General features: G+C 41.4%; 1 protein-coding gene across 4 annotated transcripts in view; it reads right to left on the bottom strand.

The window, feature by feature from the left end:
- The window catches only part of smg1 (SMG1 nonsense mediated mRNA decay associated PI3K related kinase), a 165,610-nt gene that overhangs the window by 93,484 nt on the left and 51,696 nt on the right, over positions 1–20,430 (bottom strand). For all 4 annotated transcript variants that reach the window (XM_080207048.1, XM_080207051.1, XM_080207050.1 and 1 more), the window contains 11 exons: positions 20,078–20,239; positions 19,817–19,935; positions 19,651–19,738; positions 19,427–19,528; positions 17,452–17,592; positions 15,776–15,975; positions 12,451–12,647; positions 12,130–12,294; positions 10,075–10,229; positions 5,864–6,012; positions 1,679–1,880 (listed from right to left, as the gene is read on the bottom strand). In XM_080207048.1, coding sequence (XP_080063174.1) covers positions 1,679–1,880; positions 5,864–6,012; positions 10,075–10,229; positions 12,130–12,294; positions 12,451–12,647; positions 15,776–15,975; positions 17,452–17,592; positions 19,427–19,528; positions 19,651–19,738; positions 19,817–19,935; positions 20,078–20,239 — 1,680 coding nt within the window. The remainder of the gene's footprint in view (positions 1–1,678; positions 1,881–5,863; positions 6,013–10,074; positions 10,230–12,129; positions 12,295–12,450; positions 12,648–15,775; positions 15,976–17,451; positions 17,593–19,426; positions 19,529–19,650; positions 19,739–19,816; positions 19,936–20,077; positions 20,240–20,430) is intronic.

A 20,430-nucleotide genomic window follows, 5' to 3' on the forward strand; every position in this document is an offset into this window, starting at 1 on the left:
AAGAACTCTTCCATGCAGACTGGAAGGAATGATTGCTCAGATTCTACACAATAGATGGTCAAATCAAGCTTTCTTGACAAATATGGTTTCAAATCAGGATGCTGACGATGCATGCCAGTTATCATTCTTTTCAATATCATCTCTCCAATCATACCTGGCAAGGAAGACAACTGCAGTTGAGGCCTATCATCTCAGCCACAATAACATTTGTTTGTAGGGATCCATGTTGCACTGCAGCAACTGACAAAGACAGACCTCCCAAATCTACTATCTCTCCCACTTAAAGACAAGAGCAGCAGCTGCATGGGAACCCCACTACCTCCAAGTCACCCTCTCTCTTGACTTGGAAGGATATCACTGTTCCTTCCCTACTATTGGGTCAACCGGAACTATGGAGGGCTACACAGGGTTATAACATTGCAGCGTCAGTGTTGTCACTGGGACTGCAATGGTACAATTTAGCAAGTTCACCAATTTCTCAGATAATCAAGGATGGATAAATTTTGGCCTTACCAGTGATATCCACATCCTGCAACTGAATCAAAAAATAGTCCAAAACATTCCAGGACTGGGGGAAAGAACAGGAAAGTGGGATTAATTTGATAACTTTATTGAAAAGCAGACACAAGCACAATGAGCCAAAGGCTGTTTGCGCTATTTCATTCTGTATCATTTGGCTGCCTCAATGATCTTCTCAAGATCAAAAACGGGCTTTTCACTGATTCACAATTCCGCAGATAAAAAAGGCCTCAAAGCAAAAACTGCAACAAGACAATAACCAGATATTCTATTCCTTGTAATACTGATTGTTAAATATTGCCCAGGATACAAAGTACAATTCTTTGAATAGTCCATGGAACTTTAATGTCCACTTGAGGGGCAAACAGGGCCAAAAATTAATATCTCATCTGAAAGACAACCCTCAAAGTGTAGCATTCCATCAGTGCTGCACCGGAATATCAGTCTGGATTTGTATTCAAATCCTGGAAGAGGGAGGGGAAGGTGTGGTCATCACCACTGACCAAACTATAACAGCCACATAAATGCTATGGCTACTACAGAAGGCCAGAGATCCTGTGTTATGTAGGTCACCACACTTGCCTAGATGGAGAGTTCGCAAACCTCAAGATGCACAATATGATCCATAAAAGCCGGCCGTTAGCCCCTTCCACGTGTACCAGTTTCTTTGGAATTATCCCATCAAGTGCATGACTTTCAACACCTCAAAAGGTCAAGGACAGCAGGTGCATGGAAACAAGTTTCTTTCTGAAACACCTGCCTGATTTAAGTTACTGGGAGTTGCCAGTAACAACATCTGTATCACATAGGCCTTAGCGGTTAAAACTGGTGAGCCGCCACTACCTTCTCAAAAGGAACTCAGCATTGATAATAACTGCTTACCGGCAACACAGACATTGTAAATGTTTGAACTTTTAACTATATATTCTATGATCAAAACGCTCCCAAGGCAGGAGAGACAAAGGCAGTTTAAAATGGATATGTCTACCAGGTAGCAGATGTTAAACTTTTTATAAATCGATCTTTTTTTCAATTCTTTTTCCAAAAAGGTAGGGGTGCACAAGTGGAAAAAAAACATTCCTTTCCGAACGTCTTCAGTAAACATTACCAACATTCTGTATTTTGTGCAAAATAGATATTATTGCTTCAAGTTTCTAACCTGATGTAGTTAAAATCAGCTTTCAGGTGGATGGATGATCCGTTAGTACTTTTCTTCAAAGCTAAGATAGCATTCTGCCATTCTTCCACAGCTGGCCAGTCAGATAATGAAATGTAACATTCACAAGCTTTATTCGCCAAATAATTCACAACTTCTGGAGAAGTATCACTTTGTTTAGTAAGAACAGTTTTCTTGCCTTCAGCTGTACAAAACAAAGTTCAATTAGTGATTTAAAAAAGTTGACTGCAACTTTGCATAAAGACCATAGAACCATAGAAAATTACAGCTCAGAAACAGGCCTTTTGGCCCTTCTTGTCTGTGCTGAACCATTTTTTTGCCTAGTCCCACTGACCTGCACTTGGACCATATTCCTCCACTCCTCTTTCATCCATGAGCTCGTCCAAGTTTGTTTTACATGTTAAAAGTGTTTACCACTTTATCCGGCAGCTCATTCCACACTCCCACCACTGTGTGAGAAGTAGCTCCCCCTCCCAATATTCCCTTTAAACTTTTCTCCTTTCACCCTTAACCCATGCCCTCTGGTTTTTTTCTCCCCTAGCCTCAGTGGAAAAAGCCTGCTTGCATTCACTCTATCTATACCCATCAAAATCTTGTACACCTCTATCAAATCTCCCCTCATTCTGCTACGCTCCAGGGAATAAAGTACTAACCTATTCAACCTCTCTCGAACTCAGCTTCTCAAGTCCCGGCAAGACAGTAAAGTCAGGTGGCTCATCTGAAGCAACCTGCATGTACACTGCCAGGAACATTGGGCACGAATCACCTTCCATGAAAGGGGCTTATTTGACTCACTACACACGTCCAATCAGTCGAAGACAGTATTAAACAAAATTTAACTATGTTTTATTGCCACTTTCAGCTGAAGATGTACACAGCTCAAGATGAAATAACAATTGGACTGTTGCACGGAGTCCTGATCTATATGACGCAAGGGGACCGAAGTCACAAAGACAGCATAAAGGAAAGCAATAACGCTGAACCTGAAGTTAAAAAAATGATTTAAAAAGGAGATCAGAGAATCCCTTCAGTGCAGCAAGAGGCCATTCAGCCTATTAAGTCTGAACCAACTCTGACACAGCCAGTTACCCAGGCCCTCTCCCCATCCTATCCCACAACCCTACACATTCACCTACCCTGCAAATCTTGGAACAATTTAGCATGCCCATTCTATGTAACCTACACATCATTGAACTGTGGGACGAAACCCACACAGACATGGAAAGAATGTCTAAACTCCACACAGACAGTCACCTGAGGCTTCCACCTTGGGGGAAATGGTGGGGAGCAGAAAGCTCAGTGTAACTTTACAGATAGTGCCAATTTCTGACATCATAAAGTTGATAATAAAAAAGATATTACCAGAAAGTAAACTTTCGCACATTTGATGACCTGCAAAAATGGATGTCAGGGGTGAAGTGTGAATATTTAACTCACTTAAGGAACAAACAGACAAGTTATGGAAAGGCAATAGGGTTTGCATTCAAATAATAAGTTTAAATTGGCCGCAGAGCCTTCTATGTGCCAAACCACCTTTGATCCAATGGACAATTATTTTTTTCAACTGAAAATGACAAATCACAACCTGCTTCAAGTGTCACCTTTATTTTCCTGCAATACAAAAAGTGCTCCGCCCAAGTTCTTTTCCCAGAACTGCAGAAGGCTCGCAAACTACACAACAATAGAAGTAACAGTCACAGACTATACTGTGGTGATTAAAAGAGACAGAATTGACAAACTGGGTGAGAGTAGTACATGCTTTCGCCCAACTAATGTGGGTGCTCTGATATTTGAGGTTATGGCTTTCTTCCACCTATGAAAACTTCTGGTTCAAAGGGCGGAATGAGCCTCAATGAGAACTGCTTCCATCTGGCTAGGTAAAATAGATTAGGATAGAAATTGGGAAGATGCAGCATGGCTTCATGAAGGGCAAGTCATGTTTGACTAACTTGGTGGAATTCCTTGAGAACCGTGGGCAATGGGGAAACTATGGATGTGGTATATCTGGATTTTATGACGTGGAGATGCCGCGTTGGACTGGGGTAAGCACAGTAAGAAGTCTCAACACCAGATTAAAGTTCAACAGGTTTATTTGATGACATGAGCTTTCAGAGCACTGCCCCTTCCTCAGGAGACCCACTAAACCTTGAAGTCTCTATGATTCACCTGATGGAGGAGCAGTGCTCCAAAAGCTCGTGCTACCAAATAAGCCTGTTGGACTTTAACTTTTTACTGTATCTGGGTTTCCAGAAGGCATTTGACAAGATGCCGCACCAAAGGCTGCTGTACAAGGTAAAGGTGTATTCTGGGTAACATATTAGCATGCTTAGAGGATTGGTTAACTAACAGAAAGCAAAGAGTGGGGGTAAATGATTTTTTTTTCTGGTTGGCGATCATAGTGACTAGTATGAGCCTCAAGGATGAGTGTTGGGACCACAATTGTTTACAATTAACATAGATGATTTGACGTTGGGAACAGGTGTAGTGTGCCAAAATTCACATGACATTAAGATGAGTAGTCATGACGTGGAGATGCCAGAGATGGACTGGGGTAAACACAGTAACCTGGCGTCGTGAGATTTCTTAAAGTCCAACAGGTTTATTTGGTAGCAAAAGCCACTAGCTTTCGGAGCACTGCTCCCTCATCAGATAAATATGCTTATTTTGTTTACACTTATTTTACTTATCTGACAAAGGAGCAGCCTTCCAAAAGCTAGTGGCTTTTGCTACCAAATAAACCTGTTAGACTTTAACCTGGTATAGTGAGACTTCTTACTAAGATGAGTGGCAGAGCAAAGTGTGCATAGGAAGCTGAAAGCCTACAAAGGGATATAGATAGTCTACGCGAATAGGTGAGGGTCTGGCAGATGGAGTACAATGTTGGTAAATGTGAGATCATCCATTTTGGTAGGAATGACGCAAAATGCACTGTTACTTAAATGATAAAAAATTGCAGCATGCTGCTGTGCAGAGGGACCTGGGTGTCCTTGTGCAGGAATCTCAAGGAGTTGGTTTGTAGGTGCAGCAGGTAATTAACGTGGCAAATGGAATTTTGTCCTTCATTGCTAGAGGGATGGAGTTTAAGAACAGCGTGGATATGTTGCAGCTGCAAGGTGCTGGTGAGGCCACACCTGGAGTACTGTGTACAGTTTTGGTCTCCTTACTTGAGAAAGGATATACTGGCACTGGAGGGGGTGCAGAGGAGATTCACTGGGTTGATTCTGGAGTTGAGGGGGTTGGCTTATGAGGAGAGACTGAGTAGACTGGGGCTATACTCATTGGAATTCAGAAGAATGAGGGGAGATCTTATAGAAACATATAAGATTATGAAGGGAATAGATAAGATAGAAGCAGGTAGGTTGTTTCCGCTGGCAAATGAAACTAGAACTAGGGGGCGTTGCCTCAAAATACAGGGGGAGCAGATTTAGGACTGATTGGAGGAACAACTTCACACGAAGGGTTGTGAATCTGTGGGATTCCCTGCCCAGTGAAGCAGTTGAGGCTACTTCATTGAATGTTTTTAAGGCAAGGATAGATAAATTTTTGAACAGTAAAGGAACTAAGGGTTATGGTGAATGGGTGGGTCAGTGGAGCTGAGTTTATGTAAAGATCAGCCATGATCTTATTGAATGGCGGAGCAGATTCAAGGGGCCAGATGGTCAACTCCTGCTCCCAGTTCTTATGCAGATTGGATTAAAAGGTCTGTTTAGAAATGAGTACAGTGAGTGACAACTTGAAGTTATCCGGTCTTGCTAATAGGTTTTCTTTCTCACACGGAAAGCTGAATCACTTTCTGTCCACGTAGCAAAACATAGATTCCACCACTGAAGAATCTCAATTCGCCAGATTTATGGAAGAAATATCAAGATATTGCTGTCAGACATGACTTCAGGACATCCCAAAGCGCTTCATAAAAAAAATGAAGCATTTTGAAATGTTGTCACTGTTGCAATGTGGAATTCCATGGTCAGAGGCTCACCTCTGCTACTATACAATAATTCCCAACTAAGAGGCTAGGCAATCTGCCCAAAGCTTATGCCACTCAAGCTAGTCTCAAGAAGATGACTAAGGTTGCACTAATTCATCCATTAAATTATTTTTTTTTAAAAAGAGAAAGGATACACATGTCTTACTGTTCATACTTTGTGAATATCAGAGTATACTCACCATTCCCTATATGTTTAGGGCTGGAAAGGTTACTACCACCACTGACATTTGACACTTTGAGGAGGGACTTGTCAAGGCCTTTGATATAGCAGTCTATGCCAGTCATGGCACACAGCTGTTCCTGGTATTCATTTGCTGCTTTTTCAAATCTGACGGTAGAATGCAGAGCCATGAAGAAAACTGATTTATAAATAAGTCCAAGTATAGCATAATGCAAAAAACTGAATTTCATCAGAGCATGACAGCAAATAGAAGAAAATGGAAAAAACAGTTAAAGCCAGGTTATATATAACCTGCCTTTACCATATCAAAGTAACCATCTTTAGTTCTGTCAAAGCAGGCAATGAAACCAACAGTTTAGTTTTACTTCAGCGTCCTAATCAAAGGGTTACGTGCAAGTCAAAATACAATGCTAAAGATAAGTTCTCAATGTCCTGGAACATTAAGGGAAAATCCCTTTCTAATATTCCGATTGCCAAACATAGCACCGCACTGCAACTGTTAAAAGTCTAAAAATTGTGCAAAATGTTTCAAATGCATGAGAAATATTAAGCAAAACATCAAAAATTTGACCACGGCCACAAAGTCTTAAAACCACTAAAAAAATTCAAAGACCATAACAATTGGTGAGTACAACAGGAAAAAATAATAAAGTTCTATGTGCCCACCACAATCTCATTTGAGAGATGAAACTGGGAGAATGGTCAACGCGAAGTTAGAGATCAGACTCAGAGAGCCAATATATTGTGCCATGATTTAACTGAGATAAAATGTAGCTCCAAATGCTACAACTTCACTTGGAAACAATTAATTGCCTCTTCTATGTTCAGTTTATTTCAGGAACCCAGAATGTATTCCATCAAAACCAAATGACTTACTATCATTTAATGATAATCGTTTTAGTTTGTCAATTACATCACTATCTTGTCTATAACTTCCATTATTTGTGTAACTCTCGCATCATGACTTTAGCTATGTCCTCTAAACCTATCGCTATCCATATTTAGGGTGAGTGAGTGGGCAAAAACCTGGCAAATGAAATATAATATGGGCAAATGTGATTTCAACTTGGGCAGGAAGAATTTTTTTATATCTAAATTCTGAGAAATTGCAAAGCCAAAGTGCAGATGGATCTGGGTGTCCTAGTACATAAATCACATAAGGTTGGTATACAGGTACAGCAAGTAATTAGGAAAGTTAATGGAATGGTACCATTTATAGTGAGGGGAATGATTACAAAAGTAGGGCATTGGTGAGGCCGCAGCTGGAGTACTGTGTGCAGTTTTGGGCGCCGCACCTGCGCAAGGATATTTTGGCCCTGGAGGGAGTGCAGAGGAGGTTTACTAGGCTGATACCGGAGTTGAGGGGATTGAGCTATGAGGAGAGGCTGAATAAACTAGGCTTGTACTCGTTAGAGTTTAGAAGAATGAGGGGAGATCTCATTGAGACGTATAAGATGATGAATGGGATGGATAGGATAGAGGTGGAGAGACTCTTCCCGCTCAAAAAAGACAGTAGGACTAGGGGGCACAGCCTCAAGATAAAGGGGAGGCGGTTTAGAACGGAGTTGAGGAGGAACTTCTTCACTCAAAGGGTGGTGAATCTCTGGAATTCTCTGCCCGTTGAAGTGGTGGAGGCTGCCTCGCTAAATATTTTTAAGAAGCGGGTTGATGGGTTTTTGATAAGAGAAGGGATTAAGGGTTATGGGGAGAGGGCGGGAAAGTGGAACTGAGCCACGACAGATCAGCCATGATCTTATTGAATGGCGGGGCAGGCTCGAAGGGCTAGATGGCCTACTCCTGCTCCTATTTCTTATGTTCTTATATGTTCTTATGTTCTTAAAAGTAGAGAGGCTGTGTCCCAGGTGTACAGTAAGAAGTCTCACAACACCTGGTTAAAGTTCATCAAGTTTATTTGGAATCACAAGCTTTCGGAGCACTGCTCCTTCATCAGGCGAGTGGAAAGGTGGGTTCACAAACATGGCATATATAGGCAAAGACATAATTACAAGATAATATCTGGAATGCAAGTCTTTACAAGTAATCAATTCTTTACAGATACAGCTGTACAGGGTATTGGTGACACCACATCTGGATGTATTGTGTACACTATTGGTCTCATTTTAAGATGAGAAGTGTTAGAAACAGTTCAGAGAAAGTTTACTAGACCAATAACAGCAATGACCAGGTTGGCAAATGAGGAAAGGTTAGTTACTACAGTTTAGAAGAGTAAGAGGCAACATTTACCATCTAAGAGATATCGACAGGGTGGACATGGAAAGGATGTTTTTTCTCAGAGAATGTAGAACTAGGGGCATTGTTTAAAAACAAGAGGTCACTCATTTAAGATAAATGAGCAGAACCTTTTTCTGAGGGTTCAGTGTCTCTGGAATTCTCTTCCTCAAAAGGCAGTGAAAGCAGAGTCTTTGAATATTTTTAAGGCAGAGCAAAATAGATTCTTGATTAATAAGGGGCTGAGAAGTTATCAGGGGTTAGACAGGAACGTGGGATTGAGATTACAATTAGATCAGCCATGATCTCATTCGTTGGTGGACCAGGCTTGAGGGGCTGAGCGGCCTTCTCCTGCTCCTAATTTGTGTGTTCCTTTCTTTCAAGCTAACACTTGATATTTAGGAAATGTTTCAGGGTTCAATTTAATTTTGCCTGCTCATATTTTCTCATCACTAATCTGTGATTCATGTATTTTCTATTTCATTTCCCTTCAGTCCTTCCTGGTAATTGACTAAAGATGCTCTTGACAGTCGACAGGCATCTCTTTTTCTGAGATCCAAGGAACATTACCTTTGGATCCTCTGCCTTTTCCCTTCAAAGCGCTATGCCTAATTTGTACGTCAGTTTGTATGCAATTCTATCATCCCCATTTCCCATTCCTGCTTTATTGCTTCTTTCCTTGCTCCCATTACTGCTGCAATGGCCTTTCGCAACCTACCCATGTCAGTTATCTCCTAAAATCAATGAAATTATCTTTTTCCGAGTTGATCACTTTTACCGTAGATATTTCCTCTCCATTAACACTACAAAGTGAATTACATGATGGTTGTGGTTAGTGAGAAATTACTGCTATATATTAATGTAAGGTTGGGCATTTTGGTCAAAAAATGGGAAGGCGATTTTATCTAAATTGGGAGAGACTTTGGGGTGCTCTGGTGCAGAGGGATCTGGGTGCCCTGGTTCATAAAGAAAGCGAATAGAATGTTGGCATTTATAGCTGAAGGGATAGAGTATAAAAAGGTAACTACACAAGGCATTGGTGAGGCTGCACTGCAGAGCTCTGGTCCCCTTATTTGAGAAAAGATGTTGTGGCATTGGAGTTCAGAGGAGGTTCACTCGATTGATTCCGGAGATGAGGGGTTTATCATATGAAGAGAGATCAAACAGTTTAAGCTTATATTCTCTGGAATTTAGAAGAATGAGGGGAGATCAAATTGAAGTATACAAGATGATAAAAGATATGGATAAAGTAGATGTTGAGTGGATGCTTCCTCTTGTGGGACATTCTATGATGAGAGGTCATAATCTTAGGATAAAGAGTAGCAAATTTAAAAGAGCTGAGGAGAAACTACTTCTCTCAAAGGGTCATGAATCTGTGGAATTCACTCCCCCAAAGTGCGGTGGATGCTGGGACAGTGAATAAATTTGAGGACTTAGACAGATTTTTCATTGATAATTAAATAAGGGTTATGGGGAGAAGGCAGGAAAATGGGATGAGCAGCATCATGATCAAATGGCAGAGCAGACTTGATGGGCCGAATGGCCTATTCTGCTCCTGTATTGTATGAACTTAACTATACAATTTCCCAGAACCAAGCTTGTTTCTTTCTTAAGTTCCTAGATGGACTGACACATTCACTGAGAAAGTTTTCCTATACATATCAAATTCTTCTCTTCCTTTACGCTTAGCAAATTGCTCCTCGCCATCTATATTAGGATAATTAAAGTTCTACTTTTGTTACTCTATTTTATTACATTTGTGAAATTTGTCAAATCATTTGTTCATACGTATATAGATTGATGCACATGATTCAGTCTGAAAGCAAATTGTACTTTCAATTTTATCTATACAATTTTTGATGAACAGTTGACAAGTTGCAGCTTGCAGCATCTGGCCTGCAGATTATGATCAAGTTAATGAAGGATCATCTAGGTTATATTCTGTAATTTTAAAACATACTTTAAAAACAGAACTTGTACCTTCCTTCCGCTTGCTGTGCCACAGAATTTATCCACAAAAGACTTTTTGCGAGGACTGCAGAAGACCACACAGCCATTCCTTGTATAGCTTCAGGGCAATTCAATTCACACAGTGCTTCAACAATCATCATAACCGTCACCTCAATTTCATTTCCCTAATAAAGACATTCAAAATGATTATTTCTTTCAATTAGACAAGAGATCATTAACAGCAGAAATTAATAAGCTGAGAAAACATGATACACTCAGCAAAAAGCTAAACACGCTACAGAAGTTCAGCAAGTTTAACATTTTTAGCAGAATAATTTCAACTGAATGAAAACAAAGGGTACAATTCTCCCATCCCACATGTCACTGGAATCGTAAGTTTGGCTGGGGCGGGGGGGGGGGGCAGTATTTCTGGCCTTGAGGGCAAGCACAGACAGAAAACCCCACCCAAAACATCTCTCACTAATGAGAATATACTCCAATCAATTGAATCATGGGAGTTCTCAGAATAACAACTTTCAAGTAGCCAAAATTTTAAGTTAGTTTATTTATGAGTCACTAATAGAGTTGCACTAATACTGCAATGAAGTTACTGTGAAAATCCCCTAATCGCCACACTGTGGTGCCTGTTTGGGTACACTGAAGGAGAATTTAGCATGGCCAGTGCACCCAGCCAGCACGTCTTTCGGACTATGGGAGGAGACCCACGCAGACACGGGAAGAATATGCAGACTCCGCACACACAGCAACCCAAGCCAGGAATCAAACCCAGATCCCGAGCACTGAGAAGCAGGAGTAATTCTCAGCCTGGTGCTACCTCTGGGAGGATCTGCCTCCACAGACTCGAAGGATCAACACCCTACTGTGATAGTCATTTCCGTTTCTCTGCACAGCACTGATTCATTTCTGCTTGCAGGTCACAGCTTATCAAAACAGTAGACAAATATGTTTCTCCATGCCTGCCCCACCCCACTCAGGAAGCCAAAAAACCCTTCTTTACCACTACTAGCACAACAGATTTGCAGAAACCAGGAAGTCTGAAGAACAAAATAACCAAAAAAACAAATCTGACGGCATAAGAGCAAAACACCACAGATGCTGGAATCTGAAACAGAAAATGCCGGAAAATCTCAGCACCTTGGAGAGAAATTAACAATTCAGACATATCTCCTCTAAGATCTGATGAAGGAAATGTAAACTTGTTATTTTTCTCCACAGGTTTTTACGGTTTCCTTGCAGACCATTAGTCCATTAATCAGAACAAAACAGCTGGTGGACAAGGAATAGAGGGACAGGGAGAGTGTTATTTATTTGACTCCCTCCTTTTAGCCAGATACGAAGTTGATAGTTACAGTTGTGCTAAGTGGCTATGGTACTCTCTGTATATTGTGGTTCCATGGAAACAAGGTGACTATAACTTTGTCATTGATAGCTCTACACACAAACCTGAACAAGGGAAGAAAAGCCAGAAGCAGTTTGAAAACAGCATGTTTTAGTAACAGGATACATTTTCAATTGAAGGTATCAGCATCAAAAGACATTTTATGACACTTGCAGAACATTAATTGGCAGTTGTTGCCACCTGCCTGGTGGAGGCAAGTGGTTTTTGATTGCTTTCTATTTAGTAAGCTATTGCAGTCTATCAGTATTATTAATTCTGTGGTTATTTTTTCCCCAGTAGTCAGTTTTTGTCTAGTGCACATCTTGAAATGAGATGGCCACTTTTGATGAGTCATGGTAAGTTTTAAGGTATGTAATTAGTAGATGTATATTCCAGGGTCTGCCTAGTTTGTGATGCTTAGACGTTTTCTTGGTCTGTCCCCTGAACCAATCATTGAGAGTCAGTATTCCAATCCCAAACCTGAAGAATAATAAACTCCTCACAGGAATAGTTTTGTGACTTGCCACTTTGGCTGCTACATTGAATCCACCATGATTGAGAAAAAGAAAAAAAACTGGCACAGTTGAAGTGACTTTTTGAGGTGCCCTGAAACTGCATCATAAAATTCACGTCTTAACGGCAGAACATTATAGCTAATGGGTAGCTTCCTGGTAGTTTTGACATACCTGAGTTGCACTGCTGTTCTTCATCTCTGCAAGTAAATCAAACCCGTGTCTAACTGTCACCGCTGGCTGCCCAGCCAACAAGCCAACCCGCATTATAGCGACTCGAATCCTTGTTAACCAGTCATGACATGTCTGGCGATTTGTGTAGAAAAAGGTCCTAATAACCTGCAACGTATGAAGATCATAAACAGTTTAAATCTCAGCAATGGAAATCAATGTTACAGTATAAAAACGTACTAAGTATTGACTGCGTTTTCCATATCCGAGTGACTCAGTCCATACAAAGACATGTGAACTTAGACCAAACAATTTGATGCTAACCTTTGGTGGTGCCATAAGTGCATTTGCACATCCTTCATATGCATTGTACATTAACTTTTCAAGGTTTTCCAAAAACTGAAGTAGAAGAATAAGTCTCAGCTGGTTGCTAGTGTGGCCATCATCATTGTCAGCAGTGGTCCACTGGCTTATGTCATGATCGGGATTCAAAGTATGAGCAGCCAGACTCCTAATAATACCTAAAATTTTAAAAATTAAAATCCAATGAATGTTTATAATATCCAACCAGTAGGTATTTCCTAGAAAAAAGTAGCTAAAAAGAGAAACTTTTCAATGCAATGGTGATGGAAGGGTTTGCTGGAACCTGAGTGACTGTCATCCCACAAACAGAACTAAAGATGGGAATGGGGTAATTATTCTCAAGTGTGGAAAGATGAAATATCCAGGCTCCTTGGCAACCATTTTCTCAGTACTAAATACTTGGTCCAAAGGCGACGCCCAGGGCAGATAAACCGTGAGAAAATGTCATTCTCATATGGCAAAGGGGTCACCCAAGGGGTGAGAGTTGAGTACAGGAAAACTGTGGCAGTGAAGGGGGTTCAACAGTAACAGTGGTTGTTTCCATAAGAGTCAACATCTGTCCCAAATGGTACTGTCCCCATCAGTAGCAGGATAAGGGAATGCTGAAACTGTTGAACAGCGAAGAGGAATGCAAGAGTGTTCACATTGGAATCAACATCATGGATCAGTATATGAATTATGCGCCTGTTACAGGAGCTGGATTTAACAAAAGATAATAGTCCCAATCAGATGAACAAAGGGGAGGGCACCAACATTGGTCAAATATCAGAGTCGGTGGACAGGCTCAGAAAGACAATTGGGGAAAATGCATTGCAGGCAGATCTCAGAACTCTGGTTGCCTGATTGGAAAAATTCACAGCAAGTTGTGGAAAAGATTGTTTTTTTGAGGAGGAAAGTTAAATGTCAGCTTGAAAAGGAGGCTGGCAGTATCCAAATGAAAGGAGCCATTTACAATATCATCTGGCATGCAAATTAGAAGGGATGTTAGGTGGTCAGCACTTCAGTGGGAAAGAGGTTTCAAGGAAGGGTATGAGGGAAGATGAATCAGCAATTTTGAAAAACCTGAAGATCGATAAGTCACCTGAGCCAGGTGGGATATATCCTAGGATTCTTTGGGAGGCAAGGGATGAGATTAGAGAGCCTTTGCTTTTGATCTTTGGGTCCTCACTATCCATGGGAATAGTGCCAGAGGACTGGAGAGTGGTGAATGTTGTTCCTCTGTTCAAGAAAGGAAATAGGAATGACCTTGGTAATTATAGGCCAGTTAGTCTTACTTCAGTGGTCAGTAAGTTAATGGAAAAGCTCCTAAACGACAGGATTTATGATCATTTAGAAAGATGCAGCTTAATCTGGGATAGTCAGCACGGATTCATGAAGGGTAAGTCTTACCTCACAAATATGATTGAATTCTTTGAGGAGGTAACTAAGTGTGTAGACAAAGGTAGAGCAGTTGATGTTGTATACATGGATTTTAGTAAGGTGTTTGGTAAGGTTCCCCATGGTAGGCTCATAAAGAAAGTAGGAAGGTGTGGGATAGAGAGAAATTTGGTCAATTGGATAAGTAACTGGCTACCTCAGAGAAGGCAGAAGGGTGGTGGTGGAATGAAAATTTTCAGCCTGGAGACCAGTTACCAGCGGTGTACCACAGGGATCAGTGCTGGGTCCTCTGCTATTTGTGATTTTTATCAATGACTTGGAGGAGGGGGATGAAGGGTGGGACAGTAAATTTGCTGATGACACCAAGATTGGAGGAGTAGTGGATGAGGTGGAGGGCTGTTGTAGGCTGCAAAGAGACATTGATAAGACTCAGAGCTGGGCCGATAAGTGGCAGATGGAGTTTAACCCTGATAAGTGTGAGGTGATTCATTTTGGTAGGACAAACTTGAATGCAGATTACAGGGTCAACGGCAGGGTTCTGAGGCATGTGGAGGAACAGACAGATCTTGGGGGTCATATCTACGAATCTCTGAAGGTTGCCACTCAAGTGGATAGAGCCGTGAAGAAGGCCTATAATGTGTTAGCGTTTATTAACAGGGGATTTGCATGCAAGAGCCGTGGGGTTATGCTGCAACTGTACAGGAGCTTGGTGAGACCACATTTGGAATACTGTGTTCAGTTCTGGTCACCTCACTGTAAGGAGGATGTGGAAGCATTGGAGAGAGTGCAGAGGAGATTTACCAGGATGCTACCAGGTTTGGAGGGTAGGTCTTATGAGGAAAGGTTGAGGGAGCTGGTGTTTTTCTCTTTAGAACGGAGGAGGATGAGAGGCAACTTAAGAGGTTCATAAGATGATGAGGGGTGATAGATAGAGTAGATGTTCAGAGACTATTTCCTCAGGTGGATGTAGCTGTTACTAGGGGGCGTAACTATAAGGTTCATGGTGGGAGTTATAGGAGGGATGTCCGAGGTAGGTTCTTCACTCAGTGGTTGGGGTGTGGAATGCACTGCCTGCTGTGATAGTGGAGTCAGACACTTTAGGAACTTTCAAGCGGTTATTGGATAGGCACGTGGAGCACACCAGAATGATAGGGAGTGGGATAGCTTGATCTTGGGGCCAAACATAGCTCGGCACAACATCGAGGGCCAAAGGGCCTGTACTGTGCTGCTCTGTTCTATGTATGGAGGAGGAGGTGGGTTTCATGGAGAAGAATTTGAAGAGAACATGCAATTGAGCGTGAAAGAGAGAGCGAGCGTGAAAGAGAGAGCGAGCGTGAAAGAGAGAGCGAGCGTGAAAGAGAGAGCGAGCGTGAAAGAGAGAGCGAGCGTGAAAGAGAGAGCGAGCGTGAAAGAGAGAGCGAGCGTGAAAGAGAGAGCGAGCGTGAAAGAGAGAGCGAGCGTGAAAGAGAGAGCGAGCGTGAAAGAGAGAGCGAGCGTGAAAGAGAGAGCGAGCGTGAAAGAGAGAGCGAGCGTGAAAGAGAGAGCGAGCGTGAAAGAGAGAGCGAGCGTGAAAGAGAGAGCGAGCGTGAAAGAGAGAGCGAGCGTGAAAGAGAGAGCGAGCGTGAAAGAGAGAGCGAGCGTGAAAGAGAGAGCGAGCGTGAAAGAGAGAGCGAGCGTGAAAGAGAGAGCGAGCGTGAAAGAGAGAGCGAGCGTGAAAGAGAGAGCGAGCGTGTGTGTGTGAAAGAGTGTGAGTGAAAGAGTGTGTGAGAGTGTGTGTGAGTGAGTGTGAGAGAGAGAGAGAGAGAGAGAGAGAGAGAATAGGTACCATCACGACGATGAATTTCCCATAAAAGATTTGCATTGCAACAGTGCAAAATACCATCATACCACAAAACATTCATCCAGTTACCTTCAATTGTCTGGAATGTATCTTGTGCCCTGCCCAGTGGTGTCCGTAGCTTTGAAAGCACTGTAAATTGTGCTGCTTCCCACACAGCCCATTGCCACAACACAGCCTCTGTTTTTAACAGGTTTCGAGGAATAGCTGATTGGTCACATTTGTCTAATCTCTGACAGCTGTGAAACAGTCTCTCCAGCCAATGATCTTTGCTGCAAGCACACAAAGGATTACACCAGTTTGTTTAGTTATTAACCCAATACATTTTTGGGACAGCTACAAGCATTTTAATGTAACCATTTTTTAAAAAATTTCATTTAAGGGATGTGGGCATTGCTGGCTAGGCCAGCATTTATTGTCTGTCCCTAGTTACCCCTGAGGTGGTGGTGGTGAGCTGCCTTCTTTTAATTTGATTTATTATTTATTACTACGAAGCCGAGATGGATTACCCACTCAGCACTTCTGGCTGAAGATTGTTGCAAATGCTTCAGCCTTATCTTTTTCACTGATGGGCTGAACTCCTCCATCATTGAAGATGGGGATCTTTGTGGAGACTCCTCCTCCAGTGAGTTGTTTAATTATCCACCACCATTCACAACCGGATGTGGCAGGATTGCAAAACATAGATCTGATCCGTTGATTGTGAGATCGCTTGGCTCTATTACCTGATGCTGTTTGGCATATAGTCCAGTTTGTAGCTTCACCAATTGATACCTCATTTTTAGGTGTGCCTGGGTTGCTCCTGGCATGCCCTTCTGCACACAGCATTGAACCAGATTCGATCTCTTGGGAGATATGCCAGGCCATGAGGTTACAGATTGTGGTGGAGTACAATTCTGCCGCTGCTGATGGCCCTCAGTGCCTCATGGATGCCCAGTCTGAGTTTCTAGAACTGCTGGAAGTCTATCCCATTTTGCATGGTTGGTAGTGCCAAACCATGTGGAAGATATCCTCCAAGTGAAGATAGGACTTTACCTCCACAAGGACTGTGGGATGGTCATTCTTTCCGATACAGTCATGGAGTAATGCATCTGTGGCCAGCAGATTGGTGAGGATGAGCTCAGATATGTTTTTCCTCTTGTTGGTTTTCTCACCACTTGCCACAGTACCACCTAGCAGCGACTGTCCTTTAGGACTCGGTCAGTTCAGTCTGTGGTGGTGCTACCAAGCCACTCTTGGTGATGGACATTGAAATCCCCACCCAGAATACATTCTGTGCCACCCTCAGTGCTTCCCTCAAGTGGTGTTCAACATGAAGGAGTGCTGATTCATCAGCTGAGGGGAGACAGCATGTGGTAATCAGCAGGAGGTTTCTTTGCCTATATTTGACCTGGTGCCCAGAGCAACTCATTCCTGAGAATACACCACTGTGCCATCGTCTCTGCTGGGATGACCCTGCCAATGGGATAAGACATATCTGGGAATGGCAATGGTGATATTGGGGACATTATTTGTAAGGTATGACTCTACGAGAATGACCATCTGAGACAGTTCTCCCAAATTTGGCACTAGCGCTCAGACGTTTGTAAGGAGGATTTGCTGAGTCAACAGGGTTGGGCTTGCCATATTCATTTCTAGCGCCTAGGTCAACGCTGGATGGTTCATCCAATTTCATTCTAATATGTCAATTACTTGCACATAACAACTGATATAATAGGAGGACATTAAAAACAAAATTAAAACCTTACCCAATTCTGTGACAACTTCCATACAGTATGAAACTGATAAGGTCTGAGAAATCCTGAGGATGAAATGTGTTACTTGGAGCTTTACTCATATGACAACTTATGGCCAATGAGATCCCTTGCACCTCTGTGTGGTTGTTGTTGCTGTAAAGAAAAATTACATTAAATGATACAACCAGCATCCTGTCATTTACTTAAAACAATTTTCATTAAGCATAAAGTCTATCTTTGTCAAAATTAACTGTTCCTGTATTTAATACCTTCAAGATTCTCTTTTCCATATTATACATCCAGAAGCTTCACTAATGTCTTTGAAAAGTGAACAATCTCATTCTCAATGTCAGTTTAAGTTGTCTCAAATCACCTTCAATTTTATGACTGGAGATGACGCAAATTAAAATGTCTTTAATCAGTTTGAAAATATATTAACAGTCTTAAGCAGTTCTTCAGGGATTGAAAAACTGAATTCAGATCTGGCCAGCATGGCATCAGCATCTTAGAACTCAACACATAAAAAATTTGGGAATCAGAAGTAAGTACCAGAATTGATTGTTAGCTGGTTTTTAGACAGAAAACAGAGTGGAAAGAAAGGGAGGTTGGCAGAAAGTGGGAAGTGGTGCTCCATGAGGGTCAGTACTGGGACTATCATTGTTCACCGTTTACACTAATAACCTTGTCCTCTGAATCAAAAACAATTGCTAAATTTGCATGACACCTAATTGGTGGGAGGAGATAGTCAATACTGAGGAGTATGCAACAAATTACAAGGTGACATTAATAAAACTTGCAGAATGGACAAATAATTGGCAAATGAAGCTCAACACAAATAAATGTGAAGCAGTAGGTTTTGGTAAGAAGAGTAGTGAGATCACATTACCAGGATTGTAGAGGTCTCAGTGGAATAGAGCAAAGAGATCTCTAAATACAAATATATCAATCAGTAAAAGTCACACCACAGGTCAGCAAGGCCAGAAAAAAACAAGCACTAGGCTGTGTTTCTAAAGGGATAGAATTGAAAAGTATGAAGCTATGCTAAACCTGTACTGATCTTCATTAGACTATACACAAGAGTGCTGCATGTTGAACAAATGGCCATATTATAAAGAGAGATGAAGGGCACTGGGGATGGTGTGGAGAATATTTATGGGAATGATATTGGAAATGCGTGGGTATAAACTTCAGGAAAGGATAGGCAGTCTGGTGGGTTGGGGGAGGTGTGAAAAGAGGCTGGGTGACCTAATAGACCTGGTTATGGAAAGTTTTGACAGATTCGATGCAGATACAATGTTTCCCCATGTGGAGAAAAAGCTTAACTAGAGATCCTAGAGACCATCAATATAAAGGTAAGATGGACACCAAGAAATGCAACACAGAATTCAGAACAAGCTTCTTCACCTGAAGTGTGGTGAGAATGTAGAACTTACCACCATAAAGTGCATTTGAAGCGAATACTATTGATGCATTTAAGGGGAAGCTAGACAAGCGTTTGAAGGAAAAGCAATGGAGGGTTAGATGAGAAAAGACAGGAAGAGGTTTGAGTGGAACATAGACACTGGCTTGGACTATTTGGGCTGAATGGCCTGTTTGTGCTGTACATCCTATTCATTGTGGTTTTTATTAGTTTATAAATATCACCCAGTGAGGATGAGTTGCTAGCAACAATGCACATCTCAGTTAATAATTTTTTTTAAAGCAACTAGAAAGGGAAGTTTTTTTGCCTTTTCCTTCTACTTGTTGGTTGGATTTAACTTTAAAATGTTGTTAAAGCCGCAGTTCAGGCTTGCAGCTGTAATGCTCAGAAGGTACGAACAGCTAAGTGGTACGAGTAGCAAAGAATACCAATACAATCGGAAAACAACATTTACTTTAACACCTTGCAAATCAACCAACTTAGTCACCTTCAGATCAACAAATAGAAATTCTGTTCAAATCATCCATCAAAAGAAATGTTCAAAAGATCTTTTAAAGTCATGCACACCTTAGAGCAACATCCAAAGGAATAGTCTTCAGAAGTTTCCCAAAAGCCTGCCTAACACGAACTCCACAGTGGACCAGCTGCACACGGCACACATCAACACACCTATGTAACAAAACCAATACTAACTTTAATAAAGTCACACGTTTTAGGTACAGGTTTTAAGTGATTAGTGCTGAAAATATCCAAAGTGTATTACGATTGTTTTGAAATTTCAAAACATATACCTTTGCAGGAGGTCATTTGGCAAAGAAGCAGAAACAATTTGTAGACTGCTGCATGCTTGCAAGCAGATTGAAGCATCTTCATAAACAGCTGTTCAAAGGAAAGCAGGGTATGAGTTCCAACATTACTTGAAATGAAGAATAAGTGACTCAATGTCAGAAATCTTACCATTTGATAGCAGCCCTTTGCAGAACTTGTGAAACGATGGGATGGCAAACAAGGGAGCATAAGTTTCTGATTTCTTCATTAAAATGGTTACTTCTAATGACCAGGTTAGTAATAATTTCCTGATGAGATATTCAAAATTGGTTTTCAAAGAATTTAGCCAGGCACACAATTCTTAAATAACAAAGTAAAATTTACAATGAAAAAATTTAGGTCAAAATTATTTGTTCAATAGGGAAAATACAAACAGCAAAGCTGGTTTACCTTGCATCGTGGTTCAAAATATCCTTACTGAGCAATGTTCCTAAAAGGTTCAGTATGATGGAGAAGTGTTTTTTTGTTGCCATTGTGACAGTACTGATAACAGCACCATCAAACAGAGAAGGCGATGATGAACTAAGGCTGCTGGATATGAAATGGTCATGCCTGCAAACATAAAACCAATTGAACAATTTCCACACTATTTGGAACGGGCACGCATATGTATCATAAAAGTGACAAATTCTTTCCCCATACAGTCAAATAACGAACGAACTCTTAATAAGCTGCACTGTACAAGATTGCTAAATTTCAAAGAAAAATGGATAGTTCAACTAAATTCAGACTGTTAAATACAA

This window comes from Carcharhinus amblyrhynchos, chromosome 18 (assembly GCF_965287045.1).
Source record: "Carcharhinus amblyrhynchos chromosome 18, sCarAmb.v2.hapA, whole genome shotgun sequence".
NCBI lineage: Eukaryota > Metazoa > Chordata > Chondrichthyes > Carcharhiniformes > Carcharhinidae > Carcharhinus > Carcharhinus amblyrhynchos.